This window comes from Apiospora phragmitis, assembly GCF_038363925.1.
Source record: "Apiospora phragmitis strain CBS 135458 chromosome Unknown utg000007l:1.0-2108841.0:1.0-2111359.0, whole genome shotgun sequence".
Taxonomy (NCBI): domain Eukaryota; kingdom Fungi; phylum Ascomycota; class Sordariomycetes; order Amphisphaeriales; family Apiosporaceae; genus Apiospora; species Apiospora phragmitis.
In genome coordinates, this window is record NW_027117405.1 from 886,734 (window position 1) to 902,716 (window position 15,983).

The window sequence follows — 15,983 nt, forward strand, 5'->3', positions numbered from 1 at the left end:
AGCTAGCCACATACAATGATGCCACCGGCAGCGAGCACGACAATGGGGAAGAAGCGCCCAGCGAACGAAGCCGACGAAGACAAGCCCATTCCCCAAGCCAAATCCTCGCCCGCCCCGAAGCGCCAGAGAGTCTCCAGGGCTTGTGACCAATGCCGAGGTGCACGTGAGAAATGCGACGGCATCCAGCCGCTTTGCTTCCCATGTGCGTCGCAGAACCGCTCCTGTACCTGGGAGGAGCCAAAGAAGAAGCGCGGAGTCCAGACGGGTTATATCCGCACACTCGAGTTGGCTCTGGGCTGGATATTTGACAAGATACCTGGTAGTGAGGAAGCTTTGCACGCGATGCTCACCCATGAAGGGGGACAGGGTCGTTCATTACTCGTGGGGAAAGACTCCGGGTCTGGCAGCCGTCTTCACAGAAAATGGTGGAAGAGCAATGTTCACAAGGAGATCGAGCGTGTCCTTGCCGGTGGGGATGCATCTGACGTCAAGAGCGAGAAGCCTATATCTGCAAATGGGGACTCCGACAGCGGTGACGACGCAGACATGCCGTATCAACCTGCTCTAGACCAGTTGCCTCCGGCCACCAGGACAAACGCCGTGCCGTTTACGCGGCCTTCTCTGACACCAGAACGAACAAAGACGACGGTAACCCAGCTGCCACCCAATTGTTGGCGCCTGATGGACATATATGTTTCCTATACGCATTGCTGGTTCCCTGTATTAGACAAGGTGTCTATGCAAAAGACTTCCTACCTCTACAAGAACGAGGGTCTCGAGCTGTTGCCTGATGAACCCGACTCCGGAGCACACGCCGAACTCTGGGCTGCCCTAGCATTGGCCTCATACCAGGAGCAGGCTAGCCAACAGGATATCGAAGATAGCAAGACAACTGCGCAGTCCATAGACCCCATGGGCTTTTACCGCGTTGCACGGTCCTTGATACCCAACGAGGATGGCCACTTCGAAGTACGGCACGTAACTGCACTGCTCGTGCTTACCTTGGCCAACATTGGACTCCAGAATCTCGAACCAGCTTGGATCTTGATTGGGCTGGCAAGTCGTCTGACGAGTCAGCTACAGAACCAACCAGGTATCAAGTCTGAATGCGCCTGGCGGCTACATCGTGCTTATATGGGTTGCTTTATACTTGATACCGTCCTGTCAATACGTCTGGGTCGGACTCCACATTTACGAATAAATGAAAGCCCAAGATCTTTCCCAAATTCCCTTTCCTTGGAGGAGAATGAGCGGGAGGAATGGGATGGATGGATACCGTGCTTCGGCTTTGGGCCACAATCAACACCCCATGTCACATCTCGCAACCCATCCCATTCCTTGAGCACTTTCAGTTCCCTCTATGAAATCCATAGGGCCATCTCGTCAAATTTATACTCTTCTCTCGCTTCGAATCCCCACCCCAACGAGTCATTCTCCCTACAGGTCCAGCGAGCCATCGCACTTCAGCAAAACCCCCGAAGCAGTTTTGCCAACTATATAACGAATGGCGGGAAACCACCCGTACTGTTGCCATCCCTATCCGTTCTCCGTATTGCGTACCTCGGTTTGGAATCACAACGATACCCCTCTTCTCCACCTTCGCCTATACCAGTTCTTCAATGCCTCGAAGACCACTTCAGGAATTTCGGCGCCTGTAGTGTGACGCCCTTATTTTCGGTATATATGAGCCTGATATCTCAGCACCATGGTCTCGATCAGTGGAACTCAGTGGAGAGATCCCGTTGGACGGATACGGCGTCGACTGTAGAATCCGTCTGGGGTACATCAGTCGCGCCGCCGCCGCCCAAACCTTCCCAGCCGCGATCACTTTTTGAATCTTTCGAGGCACCAAATCATCGGATTGGTAGTAGTACAGACGTGATCAGTACTCAGTTGCCGACTCCGGTATCATACTACGCCGAGAAGCTCCCCAACCTGTCACAAACGATGCTTGGCGACATGTACGCCCAGCCGGGACCGTCGGCGGTTACGAACGTGGCAGCTGCTCCATCCCACCGCCAGCAACCCCTGAGTCTGAACAACCAGCTCAACTCCCCAACCGACAGCACTAGTGTCTTCGGCAATGCGGTGGCTATGGAGTCAATGGCAGTGGCGGGGATGCCTTCCACCCCGCAATTTCCTATGCACGGGCGGCCCAGCTTCAGCAGTGGGACGTATGACTATGATGCTATCCTCGATGACATCGCGTCCCTGGACCGATCTGACCGGATGGAGTCGGACCCGCAGTTCATGACTAATCTTGGATTCGCTCCAGGGAGCAGCCTGGCCGACGTCTTTACCCAAGATTTCATGGGCTATACATGAGCGCGTCTGCTGTGAAGACTTGGACTTTACTGAAACCACGTCCCTCAGGATTGTGGGATCGAAGTGTTTGGACAGTTTCCTAACTATCGGCTTCAGTGTCCATCGCGTCTAGACTCTCACAGGTGGCTGGATTCGGTCGGATCACAACGAAAGGACCCGCCATGGAGACGCGAAACCACTGGAACTTCGAAATGATGGCAAACGTAACAGTCAACTGCGTCCCGCATAGGCCAGGGGCCAAGTTTACAACATCAATGAAATAGCAGGCCATATAGGCCTAGCTTGACATGTTCTGGTAAGACGCTATCCTTATAGCAAGCCAAGCGCCTCAACGAGGAATGCCTCATGGGTAACGAGAATGGCGCCAACCTCATTATAAAGGGAATACATTTATTGACCGAGTCAGGTCACCGTACCTCGACTCGTACTTGTTGAAAGATACTCCAAGTCACCGGCTACTACTCTTCGATAGAGTGACACGCTCATATAAGATATCGAGTAATGTACATACATCAGGCGCGACCGCGAAATACAGCAACATATAATTACAAGAATAGTCGGTCATGTAGGCCATCGTAGCCAATGGCCAAAGTCTATTGTATTAATTACGAATGGTATTATCGCCAAATGTATGGACCACGACTGTATGTAACAGAATAAAAGTCATCCACCCCTACAAGCTACAAACTGTTCGGACCCGATGGCTTGCATCCAACGGACAAGCTTCTCACACCAAATGGAATAAGCAGATCTCCCGTTTGGAAAGAGAGAATAACCGACTTATGAATAGATGGAGTTGCAGATTCGTCGTTATTCCTTTCCTTGTCCCCCCTTCCCGTTTCTAGTGTTCCTACTGCTTGGTGGAAATGCCAAACTGCGCGTTCTCGTTGATCGGGGCCGGGCGGAGCGCCGACTCGTTCAGGTCGTTCTCCTGCACGAAGGCGCGCGTGCCTGAGCTCTCGGCCACCTGCGTCGTCGAGAGGACGTACTCCTCCTTGTCGATGTGGCGGAAATTCCAGTACTGGGAAGGGTAATTAGGTTAGTGAAAGGGGAAATGGGCAGAGGGGGAGAAACACTTACAAACCATACGGTGGTGAAGGCGCCGAGGATGGCGATGGCGCCAAAGTCCCAGACTAGGTGCGGGTCGGTGATGGCTGCCGTCGCGGCCAGGTTCACGATCTGGGCGATGGCGGTGCTGGCAAGGTTGATGGCGGAGACGAGGCCACGCATGTTGATGGGGGCGCGAGAGTAGGCAATGCCATAAGCTATCATTTCACTCGCCATTTAGTCTTGGTTCATCAGCCATCGAGAGACACTAAAGAAAACGTACCGGGAACGTTGATGAACAGCTCCGAGAGGCCGCCGAGGGCGTAGGGCAGCGCCTCCCACCAGAGAGAGATGTCGGCGACGAGGCCCTCGTCGACGCAGCGCGGGTCCGTCGAGCCGTACCAGCCGCACGGGCTCAGCTGGTAGGCCTTGTAGCACAGCACGCAGTAGCCGACGCCGCCGATGGTGGCGATGGCGAAGCCCGTCGTGATGCGGGCCACGGGGCCGTAGTGGATCGACTTCTTGCGGAGCAGAGGGTAGAGTCCGTACTATTATCGAAGATGGGGGGTTCAGTCAGTTCATGAATACCCTCCAGACAATCAATCAATCGGAAGCAAGCATTATACGTACGTTCAGGAGAGGCCCCGCCAGGATGATACTGAGCGAGTTGAAGTTGCCGACGACGTCGTTGGGCACGCCGTTGCCCTTGAGCATGGTGCTGAGGTAGTTGGCCGAGCTGCCGAGGCCCTGGTCGTTCCAGATCTGCACGGGGAAGATGCAGAACATGCCGGTCGCCTGCATGGTGCGCTGCACGTCCATGACGAACTCCTCGGGATAGTGCGTCTCGACGGGCAGGCCGTGGGCGCGCTGGTAGGACTGGGTGGCGGGCTCCCACCAGCCGGCCTTGCCGATGCGCCAGACGCCGCCGCGGCGCATGCAGTGGCCGAGCACGCGGAAGACGTTGGGGAAGTCGGAGCCGCCGGGCTTGTGCAGGATCAGGCGCGGCTTGAGCCACATGAGCAGCAGCGGGAGGGGCAGGTACAGGATCAGCGGGATCAGGAAGGCCAGCCACCAGCCGACGAGGCGCGCGCAGTACGTCGTCGCCGTCGACATGAAGCCGCCGATGTTGATCAGCAGGTAGAACCACAGCATGACGCGCTCGGTGCTGTGCTCCGGGTCCTCGATGACGCGCTCGCCCGTCTTGGGGAGCGTCTTGACCACGGGCACGTGGCTGCTCAGCTGGTCGAGCAGCAGCGGCGTCACGTTGGGCTTGAACATGGCGGCGCCGATGGACAGGATGTAGACGCCGATGAAGAAGGGGATCTTGGCCGTGCCGTTCTCGATCAGCGCCCGGGCGCCGCCGGCGATGATCAGGACGTGGGCGACGCCGCAGACCATGACGCCCCAGAAGATCATGTTGTAACGGCCGAACCTCGTGTCGGCGAGGTAGCCGACGAACAAGGGGAGGAGGTACGCCAGCAGCGTGAATGACTGCGTCGTGGCATTCTATCGTGGTTGTCAGAATTCAGGTTGTTAGACGACTTGCTCCCCAGAGGGATAGATAAAACAACAACATGATAGGAGGAGAGTTCAGCGGATTGGCACATACAGCGATCTGTTCGCCCAGGCCCAGAGCACCTTGGGTGGCCTGGCTTCCATACGGAACCGAGCCCATGCCGTTACCACCCTTCGGCAGAGGCCTATTGATGTAATTGGTCCAAATCTGTACACAGCCTAAATGCGGGTGTCATGTTAGCAACCATTTGGGTATGTATGTGGACCACTATTACGACAGATAAGAACAGAATGCTCCCCACGAATCGCAACCAATGAGTTTTATCATCAACCACAAGATGGAAGAATATGGGAATGCTGCTTTTTTCTGCTTCCCACATTCACTATACTCACCATAGTAAGAAGCACGCTCGCAAAACTCGACGGCGCAGAGAAAGTAGGCGATCGTAGGGACCTTGCCCGGCACGCGGCGCAGCGTCGCCAGCTCCTCCTCGGTCGGCTTGCCCTCGTAGTCCTGGTTCAGGACGGCGATGTCGTAGATGGGCGCGTGCTCGTCCCCCGGCGGCGTGTGCCCGCCGTCGCCCATCTTCTCGTGCAGGGACGTCGTTTTCTCCATGGTCGCGTGAGGCGATTCTGAATCGTGTTCGGCGGTGGCTATGTGCGCTACACACACATAATTGTCAGCAACAGGAAGTCATCTCGGATCGATCGCGTATTTATATCCAATACGTATACGTATACATATATACGAGTAAAGGGGTGGAGTAACGTGTAACAGTCTCTACACTTCCTGAATTGGCCCCCACGAGGGGGGTTTCAATCGGGAAGCGGAACCGAGTTGTTGGTGTGACTTACACATCTTTGCTTCTTATGAGACCCAATTGCTATCACGCTACACACCAATTGTCGGTGTGCGGGAGGCCAACGATAAGAAGGAGAGTCTGTCTGTCTGATATAGAGAGACACAAGCACGAAAGAAGGCAGCAGAGACAAGATCTTTCCAGGTGCGAAGGACGGGAATAGGCACATTATTTGTAGGCGCGCTCTCCTCGGTTCGCGGCTGCAACCATATTGGACTCTAACGCCCCCTCCTCTTCACCCTCCTTCCCTCCCTGTAGTGTATGCCTTCATGCATGCGCGCGCAGATCTTATTCCCAGGTGCCAACCTGCTAATGGATGGCCGCAGTAGGATAAAACTGATATATCCCTTGTTTCTGGCCACACCCCTCTCTCTCTCTCTCTCCCCTCTCCGGAGCGTCTCACTAGCATCTAGAATTGAGGGAAGCTTGAGCACCTTCCCCTTTGGGTAAATGCGTACGCTGATTATTACGGGCGCGTGTCAGCCATACTTTCGCCTTACGGGAAGCTGCTCGCCGCGGGACACCCAATGGGATGAGGCCATTGGCAATCTTCGGCTGGCCAGGCTGTTGTTCAACCATATCGTTGCTGCGGTCTAGTTTCCCAGGATCCGCCGGTGCTTTGCCCTCTTCTTGGCTTAGCCTTATCACGGTCAAGCTTCCTTGGGCCGCTCTGGGCACAATGTTGGTTATATGCAAGGACCTTCTAGCGCAATTCCGGAAGGCCGCTCTCATTGGGCACGCCATTGCGGAAACGGGATCCCAGTCCGCGCTGCTGCTGTGGTGGTATACGAACAACAGGCTATCAGTCAGATCAGTTCTCTGCTCTCCCCAGTCCAGTCTGAGAAGCGAGCCAATACGGCTGACGTTTTCCCGGGGATGATACTCAATTAATCAGTAACGATTGGACGCATGGGTGTGTTCGGTTTGCCCAATGGAGGGCCACTCTGGCCCCAAACAAGAAAGGACTCGAATTGCCACTCGGCGAAATACAACAAACATTGTTGGTGAAAGCGCCGAACGAGGCCACTCTGCCTCAAGATACGGATGGCCAGTCAGTTTGAAGAGCATCCTTTTCCTAGCCTCGAGGTCAGAGTCGGGTCACACCGAGCTGAGGCAATACGCTCGCACGTGTGTAGCTGCCGTGTGAATTCGTCTCGCGTTATTGTAACGGTGGACAGAAGCGAGTTGGAGAGAGAAAACGCCATCCAGTAGGTTAATTGCGATTGAGTGCTACGTGCATCCGTTCGGTTACCTCGTGGGCTGATTTCCATCTTATCTTGTAAGACCGCGCAGCCAACGGTGCGGCCGTGGGTGGGTGGGGGCAAAGCTCTCCCTGCCAACTTTGCACAAGCATGTAGCCCATATCCCCAGCTTGTGGAACTATGAGAGGAATATATACATGGGACCATAATCTGGCAGCAGCTGAAAGTGCTTGTTTTATGGAACGTTGGGTTGCCTGCTCTTGCTGCTGTAGGTGTTAGCTGAGTGATACTCTAAACGGTCGAGCATGCATGAAGTTACCCATACTTGTCTCTATCCTCTGATCTATCAATGCATGTCTATAAATATAGCTTTCTTGTACCCTCTACTCTCTGTCAGGCAATTGGTTGTATGGGTTGTTTGGATCAGCCCGCTCCTGTTCTACAGTAGGCAGAGTTTTGATGACTCTGGCAGGAGAGCCGACAGCGACAGAGTAGGGAGGAATGCTCTTCGTGACCACAGACCCCGCACCTTGATTAGGGCACCGCTTTCGGTTAGCGATCGATGTCTTTTGCTGACAGGCCGTCCCAATCTGCTGGGCCGCCGTAAATAACCAGGAAGGGAAGGAGGCAGGAGAGGAAGAAGGATGACGGAGAACTATCGATTTTTTTCGTTCCTCAAATCATGGGAAACTCACCAATTGAGCAACCCTTGCCAACGGTGACCCCGGGCAGAATGATGGTGCCGCCCCCGATCCAGGCGTCGTCCTCGATGGTCACCGGCAGCCCAAACTCGACGAACTTGATCCGGGACAGCACGCTCGTGTCGTGCCCTGCCGTGTAGATGCTGACGTTCGGCCCGAACTGGACACGGTCTCCAACGGTCACGAGACTGACATCGAGGATGGTGAGACTAACGACGACAACAAATGTCAGCGGCGATAACGACGGGGACCTACTAGCCCCCATGCTCCAACCAACCACCAACCAACCAACCAACCCAACAAGCAAAAGTAACGTTAACCGAAACAACATCAGCAGCAGCTCCTCAACTTACTTGAAGTTGGCGAAGCAATTCTTGCCGATGATCACATTGCAGCCGTAGTCCGGCAGAAACGGCGGTTCGACGAACGAGCCAGAGCCAAACCGGCCCACCATATCCTTCAGGATGTCGGCCTGGGCCTCGTGGAACTGCTCCATGGGCTGCGCGCCAGGGTCGAGATGGTTGAGCTTGTGCGCCAGGCATCTCGCGCGGTGTCGCCCCTCCATCAGCTTGGGATGCAGCGGGTCGTACCTAGGAGAAGATGCTCGAGTCAGTTCATCAATCAATTGGTGAGATCAAAAGAATACGAAGAAAAACCCAAGGGCGGATATATAAACAGATTAAAACTTACATCATGCCCGAGATCATTTTCTTGTACTCATCGCACCACGGCGTATGCTGCAGGGTCTTGGCCGCCTCGATGACCTCGGAGTTCAACTCTGTTTTGGCCGCCATTATGTAGAATCTCGACTGTAGCGTGGGATGGCTCCGTGTACCCTTGTGTTTGGTATCCCTAGGTATCCTAGATATATCGGGTTTTGTGTATTGTTGGACTCGAATAGAGTTGAAGTTCTGCACCGTTCATGCCCCGCGCTTGCGGGCCGTCATTCGTGGGGGTTTTAATCACGTCTTTTAGATCTCAAGACAGTGGAGTACATGTGGAAAGAAAGGAGCCCATCTTGGCACAATACATCATCGCCCGGGCGGATGAATTATCGCCAAATCCAGTTTCACTTGGCAGGTATAACCGTCGCCTACCTTAGGTATATGACTGATTTCCATAAATACTTCTACGCATATTCAGATATTGGGCCTGAGGCCAAGCATCAAGGGGTGGCTAAGGCCCAGGAGCCCAGGAGCCCAGGCGCCATTGGCAGTCTGCAGTTCATGGCAGGCAAACGTCGGTGCTGTATTTCAACCATTGAAGGAGCCCGGCCCCTTTAGGTAAACACAACCGCCGAATGCCTTCGAGCCGTCTAGGTATCCTAAGATAAACATCCAATTAGTAGGAGTAGGAAGGAATCTTAAACGATTTGTCGATATGTTTACTGCTATAGCATGAATTTGGCTTTGTCATATGCAGTCACAATACCCTCTAACACATGCGTGGTTTGGGGCTCCTGGTATTTGAAGGACACCCATCGCGGCGGTTCGGCGTTCTCCGGAATTGCCCACAGCTGTATTCAGGAAGCTGTGCCAAAACTGGGCCCGGCTTTTTTTGGCTTCTAGTCCCTCGTCAACCTCAAGCCAAAAAAGCAATACTCGAAAAGGGACCGCACCACACCATGCCAAAGAAAGGCGATGATGCTGTTATTGGGCTCAGGAGACTCAGGAGATATAAAATTTGGCCAGACGAGACAATGTCCGAATATCGCGCAGGCTTTCGGCGCACTGCGGCTGGGCTCCTCGACGCTGACTCCCCCGTTGGTGAAGGGTAGACTCGCGGCGACGACCGCTCGACTCTGTGAGGTGGTGGCCAATCGCGGCACCCAGTATCGGATCTTTTACCGATCGCAACCCCACGCGAGCACCTACGAGTGCGACGCCCAGCCTCCCCCACATGCTTTCAGCTGAGATCACTGGCCTGGGTCGCTCCGGTTTGCCGACTACTTTATGAAAGTAGGTTGATGAGAACGGGGATGAGAACCTCGGCTTATATTCGACTAACCCGGTGGGTTGCCGTACGAACAACGCGTGGGACAGCTAATACAGCGAACAAGTCACCGCTGAACCCAAAATAGGCACTTATCAGCCGTATGTTGAGTCAAGCTACCATACCAAGCACGCAAGGTGATAGGTGTTGTGTGGCCGGGGATCTATTCTGAGATAAGTTGAGTACCAATAACATTCCTTACTCAGTGTTTCTTGGTGCAGCTGGCACGGTGCTAGACTGGCTTTTCAGTGTGTCGCATTGAAGCCAACGCGACCCAAAAGGTAATCTCTCTCGGCGGAGACTACGGCTACATATCAGCTTTACACAGATCTTTGACAAACCGTGAGCTGCGGCCCAGGGTCTCGGTCTCGTCTCCAGCGGAGCCGCAGTGAGCCACTTCAATGTTCAGCCCCTTGGTGGTATCGGCAGCAGATGGCGAAGGCGAACAGTGGGTTGGCGCAGCCGCTGCCGGCGCTCTAAGTCGTCGGTTAACCCCGCTATCAGGGCCACACACTAACAGACGGACATGGGGACCCCCCAGACGGACACACAGGCTTTACCCATCGGCTCTCTTATCTTCTAAACGTCATTGGTGATGGCGGCCGCCCAGACTCCAGAGAACACTCAGTAGGGCAAAAAGTGGTGCCCTCACTGATAAAGAAAAGAAAATTACACCATAATCTCGATAGCCATGGCCATCAATAAGACTGTGACAACCCCGAGATGCCAATTGAATATATATAAGAAGACCTCGTGTCTTGCGTCTCATGTCCCGATGAACCACTGCTCCCGGTGCTTTGGATTCGTCAAGCTGATAGTCTCACAGCAGCAACAGTCACTCTGTGTTGATTGATTCGGGCACCAAGGTTCCTGACCCGAGCATAGTTTCATACGAGCAATTGTACAGGCTCCATACGACCCAATTGGGATACTCTTGATTGCTCTCGGCGAGAAAAGCAAGCGGCTACAATGGATGAAGATCAAGGCCCTTCGCACATCGCGCCCGAGTCGGCTCGCCCGCCCCGGAAGACCTTCCGCGACCGGCTGATGGGCGTCCGCCGGACCTTTTTGACGAGGGACGGCCTGCTGGGCAGCTACGACTATGGCTTCCTCTTCACGCCCAACTTGCCGTTCATGAACCGGCCGAAGCAGGTGTCGCCCTTTTTCGGCCTCAACGACAGGATGCCCGTTTTCCTGGCGCTGGTGCTCGGCTTGCAGCATTCCTTGGCCATGTTGGCGGGCATCATCACACCCCCGATCCTCCTGACCGGCGCCACGGGTGTTAATCTGCCAGGGGACATTCAGCAGTATATCGTGTCCACGGCACTGATCGTGTCTGGTATCCTGTCGCTAATTCAGATCACTCGATTCCACATCCTCGGAACCCCGTATGTCGCCACTTATTCCCCTTTTACACTGATCTCTCATGAGAGCGGCAAGCCCACCTTCTTCGACCGCTGTTAATGCGGGATGATTCCTGACTAAACCACGTTATATAGATATTACCTGGGAACCGGCCTGATTTCAGTAGTCGGCATCTCCTTCTCCATCATCCCCGTGGCCCAGGGGGCCTTCGCCCAGATGTACGCCAACGGCTTCTGCCCGACGGCCGCGGACGGCACCAAGCTGCCCTGCCCGGACGGCTACGGCGCCCTGCTCGGCACGGCGGCCGTATGCGCCCTGGTCGAGATCCTGATCGCCTTCATCCCGCCCAAGATCATGCTGCGCATCTTCCCGCCCATCGTCACCGGCCCCACGGTCATGCTCATCGGCATCTCCCTCATCGAGAGCGCCTTCAAGAACTGGGCCGGCGGCAGCGGGCCCTGCGCCGACGCCCAGCCCGCCGACTTCTTCAAGCTCTGCCCGGACGTTACGGCACCGCACGCGCTGCCGTGGGGATCAGCCGGTATTCGGTGGGTTTTATCTTTTTCTTTCTGCTATCTATTCCAGCATTCATTTACTCTTGAGTCTGTGGAATTCGCTACTAGAGCTAACCAACTCCATACAAGGCCTGGGTCTCTCGGTCTTCCTGACTATCATCCTGTGCGAGCGTTTCGGCGCCCCCATCATGAAGTCGACCTCGGTCATCATCGGCCTGCTGGTCGGCTCCATTATCGCCGCCGCGTGCGGGTACTTCGATCGGAGCGGCATCGACTCGGCCCCGGCCGCGTCCTTCATCTGGGTCCACACGTTCAAGCTGTCCGTCTACGGGCCCCTGGTGCTGCCCATCATGGCCGTCTTCATCATCTGCGCGTGCGAGGCCATCGGCGACATCACGGCGACCTGCGACGTGTCGCGGCTCGAGGTCGACGGCAAGCTCTACGAGTCCCGCATCCAGGGAGGCGTGCTGGCGGACGGGCTGAACGGGGTTTTGGCTGCGCTGCTGACTATCACGCCCATGTCGAGTGAGTTTGCCCCCTTGAGTGGTGGTACCCGAGAGAGAGAGAAAAAGGAGAGAAATATGATGCTGACTAGTTCTCACTCAAGCTTTTGCTCAGAACAACGGTGTCATCGCATTGACCCGTTGTGCTAATAGGACGGCTGGGTACTGCTGTTGGTATGTTTTGTTATATCTCTTCCGAGGGCTTTTGACTTGAAACTGACTTTGATGCAGCGGTTTCCTTATCATCATGGGTGTTTTCGCCAAGTTTGCCGCATCGCTTGTGGCAATTCCCTCCGCTGTTCTTGGCGGCATGACAAGTTTCCTGTGAGTAATACCGTTTTCATTTTCCAAATGATGCCCGATATCCCCATCCATACAGTCCAGTACAAAAAGCCTTATCACTAACGAAATTGAAACTAGGTTCTGTGCCGTCGCGGTCTCGGGCATTGCCATCATCACCAAAGGCGTCCCCTTCAACCGCCGCAACCGCTTCATTCTGACGGCGGCCCTGGCCGGCGGCTACGGCGCGACGCTGGTGCCGACGTACTTCTCACACGTCTTCACCTACGCGGGCGACAACAAGGGGCTCCAGGGCTTCCTGGATGCCATCGTGCTGGTCATGGAGACGGGCTTCGCCGTCACGGCGTTCGTGGCGTGCGTCCTCAACCTCACCCTCCCGCCTGAGTTCGAGGAGCCGATCGAGGACGTCGCGCCTCTGCGGGAGACGGGGGAGATGGAGATGGCGACAACTGGGTCGCTGGTGGATGGCGATAGTCACAGTGGCAAGGGCATGAGACAGGCTAGTCAGAGTTTGGAGGGGAGTGGCTCGGCTGCGGCGGAGGAGGGGTATGGCAGGCATGAGAAGGCGCAATGAGAATGTACTGTATAGAGGCACAGCGGATCGGAGCAAGCCGTTTGGTCTAAAAGTTATTGATTTACAAGCACATGCACGTCGATTGAAGAAGTGCTGATGTAAGAATGGCTCTAGCGATTCTAGAAGTTATTCGTTAATCGGGACAGAACTTAAGCTGCCAGATAAACCAATCGGAAAGCGACGGAACTTATGGCTCAGCAAGTATATGTCAGCGAACATGTCTTGCACGAAAGTCGAAACCCAATTATACAGGCCTGGCAATGTTGCTCAGTACCTATTGGGTCAGGGTGTCACGGGGCTATCAGCTCCAGAGAACAAAAGTTTTATGTGACGAAAAGCAGCACAAGCCCCAACAGGGGCCTACGTCTCTTAATTATCATCATTCGGCATTGGCTGCAAACTAGACGAAAGGGGGGTTCGAGTTGCTCAAGGTGAGTCAGGGCAGTTGACGGGGATATGTAAGTAGATATTCTCGTAACATTCATTCATTTATGCTATCGGCTACACGGTGACTCGTACTTCCGGCGTGTACTGGGACCGGATCTAAAGAAATCGTAACTTCATGTCTTAATTTGCCACATATGATAATATCGTGGCTCTTCCCGCAAGGAACCAGTCAATGTTTACCCATTATGGCGCAATTGGGTCTGCACACATCTATATCAAAAGTCCTTAAACCTTGTGCTCAACCTCGTTAGCTGAAGAGTGCTGGCCCTGCTTGCTCTCGGCGAGGGAGGCGGCATCGGCCGTCTTCTCCTGGAGGTGGGCGTGCGCGTCGCTAGAATTAGCGCCCGCGGGGCCGGCCTCCTCGAAGTGGCGCCCGAGCTTCTCGGGCCCGAGGGCGGTGGTGACGGCGATGCCCAGCGCGATGATGACGGTCGCGATGCCCATGACGGGCCCGTAGGCCTCGACGCGGTGGCCCATGCGGCTCGTGACGAAGTGGGACTCGGCGATGGCGTTGACGATCTGGGCGAGGGGCTCGAGATCATGTTGCCGAGCTGGTAGGTGATGCCGGGGAAACTGGAGCGGTACGCGGGCGGCGACAGCTCGTTGAGGTGGATCGGGATCACGCCCCACGCGCCCTGCACGAAGAACTGCATGAAGAAGCCGCTCGCCGACAGCGAGCGCTCGCCCTCGGGCAGGATCCAGGCCGGGATCAGGCAGCAGCTGACGAGGGCGGCGACGACGATGGCGCGGCGGCGGCCGACGAACTGCGACAGGTAGCCGACGACGGTGCCGCCGACGCAGGCGCCGACCTTCATCCAGATGGAGGCGCGCGTGCCGGCGGCGCTGTCGAGCTCTTTCGCCGTGATCATGAAGGTGGTGTAGGAGTCCTGGCTGGTGTGGGAGTAGTAGTTGAACCAGGTCATCAACACCACACAATACAGGCACATGCGCCACTCGCGCGCCAGCATCGACTTGGTCTCGGCCCAGAAGTCGCCCGCCGTGATCTTGTGGCCGCTCGCCTTGGCCGCGAGGAATTGTTGGGACTCGGGGAAGCAGAGCCGGATCAGGCCGGCGCCGATCGACAGGCCCGCGGCGACCCAGAAGACCGTCTTCCACGTCTCGGTCGCGCCGCCGACGCCCAGGTTCGCGCACGCCGCCAGCACGTAGCCGAACGAGTAGCCCTGCTGCATGATGCCGCTCATGAGGCCGCGGGCGTCGGTCGGGCAGTTCTCCAGCGCCATGGCCACGGCGTTGCCGTAGACTCTGTTTTAGGGGGGGATGCGGGTTAGAAATATGGTATATTGGAGGGGTTACGATTGGTGGTAACAGAAGAAACTCACCCTCCCATGAAAAGCCCGAAAAGGGATCGGACAGCTAAGAACTGTTGGAACGTCGTCGCGTAGATAGTGGCGATTTGGAGAAGACCTATTCATAGTACATATATATTAGTTACCTATATATAGATAGTTTAAATGGCGAGTAAGCATAAGAAAAAAGACTTACCCAGGATAATCATGTTAAAGATCATGGGCCACTTGCGGCCAAACCGGTCTCCGAGCAAGCCGAAGATGGCCGCGCCGACGGAGCGCAGCAGCAGCGTGAGCGTGATGGCGGTCGTGATGTCGGTCTTGGAGCGGTCGTAGTACTTGGCGAGCTTGGTGGTCTGGATGGAGAGGGCGTGGAAGTCGAAGGCGTCGGCGGTCCAGGCGTAGAAGCCGACAAAAAAGTAGAGCCACTGCTTGGCCGAGAGCAGGGCGAACAGCTTGAACGGGTTCTGCAGCGGCGGCGGGTTCTGCCACTCCTCGTACGTCTCGCCCTGGCTGTTGGTGATGACGACGCGCTGCTGCCACCGGAACAGGTCCCGGAACGACTGCTTCGCCGTCGCCCACGTGCCCTTGACTACCACCGCGGGCTCGTGGGGGCCGCCGGCGGCGGCGGCCGGAGGGCTGGGGGTGGGAGAGGTTGTCGAAGCCATGGAGGCGGCTGGGGCTGGTATTCGGGACTGTATGTCTGCTTGTTTTTTTCTTTGCTTAATTTGGGGATGCTCTCTCTCCTTTTATCTGGAAGACTCTACAGACACAGAGGTAGAGTTTGGAACCTTAACAAACAGACGCAACTAGGATGGCGCTTTCCGAGAAACACCAAATGGGGAGTCCGGCCAGGTCCCTTATATACATCGCGACATGCATTCTCTCCCGGGGTGGTTCACTATCGCAGATCCAATACTTCACCGCTCGCTCGCTCGCGCATGTACACATGAGAGCGCATGGGGTACAGTGAACATCTTCCCAACGTGCTGCTTGCTTTCCATCCCTCCCCCGATTGCGGGGGAAGGCGCGCTGAGTCGAGAGTTGCCGTTGAGACGCATCCCAGAGTCTCATGGCGGCGCACTGATTCTGGGGTCGTGTGTGCTCAGCCAAGGCTGCCAAGGGTCTTGGTGCTGAGCGCCATTGGAGGGCCAAGACCGCCGGCCTGCTGCATCGCGACAACCCCGGATCTCGCACCAGCAAGCAAAGCAGAACCAGCAAGGTCTTGTTCCCCAAAGTTTCCTTTCTCCCAAGCGTTTCGTTTCCCCTACCTCGTGCCAAAGGCCCGAATATTCCCGGCATTTCGTTCGTCTTCCCCGCGTGTTGCTAA

The 15,983-nt window shown here is 55.7% G+C and overlaps 5 protein-coding genes across 5 annotated transcripts; 2 read left to right on the plus strand and 3 right to left on the minus strand.

Moving 5' to 3' along the window:
• Window positions 1–15: 15 nt before the first annotated feature.
• Window positions 16–2,325, plus strand: PG994_007224 (uncharacterized protein; the record flags this gene model as incomplete). Its single annotated transcript, XM_066858633.1, has 1 exon — window positions 16–2,325. The coding sequence occupies one exon, from the start codon at window positions 16–18 to the stop codon at window positions 2,323–2,325; it is 2,310 nt and encodes a 769-aa protein (XP_066715575.1).
• An 850-nt stretch (window positions 2,326–3,175) lies between these two features.
• Window positions 3,176–5,503, minus strand: PG994_007225 (uncharacterized protein; the record flags this gene model as incomplete). The annotated part of the gene is made up of 6 exons (XM_066858634.1): window positions 3,176–3,346; window positions 3,406–3,590; window positions 3,656–3,920; window positions 4,003–4,878; window positions 4,982–5,106; window positions 5,281–5,503. 6 exons carry the CDS (start codon window positions 5,501–5,503, stop codon window positions 3,176–3,178), a joined length of 1,845 nt encoding a protein of 614 aa, XP_066715576.1.
• A 1,829-nt stretch (window positions 5,504–7,332) lies between these two features.
• On the minus strand, window positions 7,333–8,444 carry PG994_007226 (uncharacterized protein; the record flags this gene model as incomplete). The annotated part of the gene is made up of 4 exons (XM_066858635.1): window positions 7,333–7,604; window positions 7,645–7,859; window positions 8,004–8,240; window positions 8,341–8,444. 4 exons carry the CDS (start codon window positions 8,442–8,444, stop codon window positions 7,333–7,335), a joined length of 828 nt encoding a protein of 275 aa, XP_066715577.1.
• Window positions 8,445–10,611: 2,167 nt separating this feature from the next.
• PG994_007227 (permease family-domain-containing protein) lies at window positions 10,612–12,899 on the plus strand (the record flags this gene model as incomplete). The annotated part of the gene is made up of 6 exons (XM_066858636.1): window positions 10,612–11,030; window positions 11,142–11,555; window positions 11,593–12,047; window positions 12,118–12,199; window positions 12,257–12,349; window positions 12,446–12,899. 6 exons carry the CDS (start codon window positions 10,612–10,614, stop codon window positions 12,897–12,899), a joined length of 1,917 nt encoding a protein of 638 aa, XP_066715578.1.
• Window positions 12,900–13,571: 672 nt separating this feature from the next.
• On the minus strand, window positions 13,572–15,321 carry PG994_007228 (carboxylic acid transporter protein; the record flags this gene model as incomplete). The annotated part of the gene is made up of 4 exons (XM_066858637.1): window positions 13,572–13,897; window positions 13,921–14,609; window positions 14,687–14,771; window positions 14,850–15,321. The coding sequence occupies 4 exons, from the start codon at window positions 15,319–15,321 to the stop codon at window positions 13,572–13,574; spliced, it is 1,572 nt and encodes a 523-aa protein (XP_066715579.1).
• Window positions 15,322–15,983: the final 662 nt, after the last annotated feature.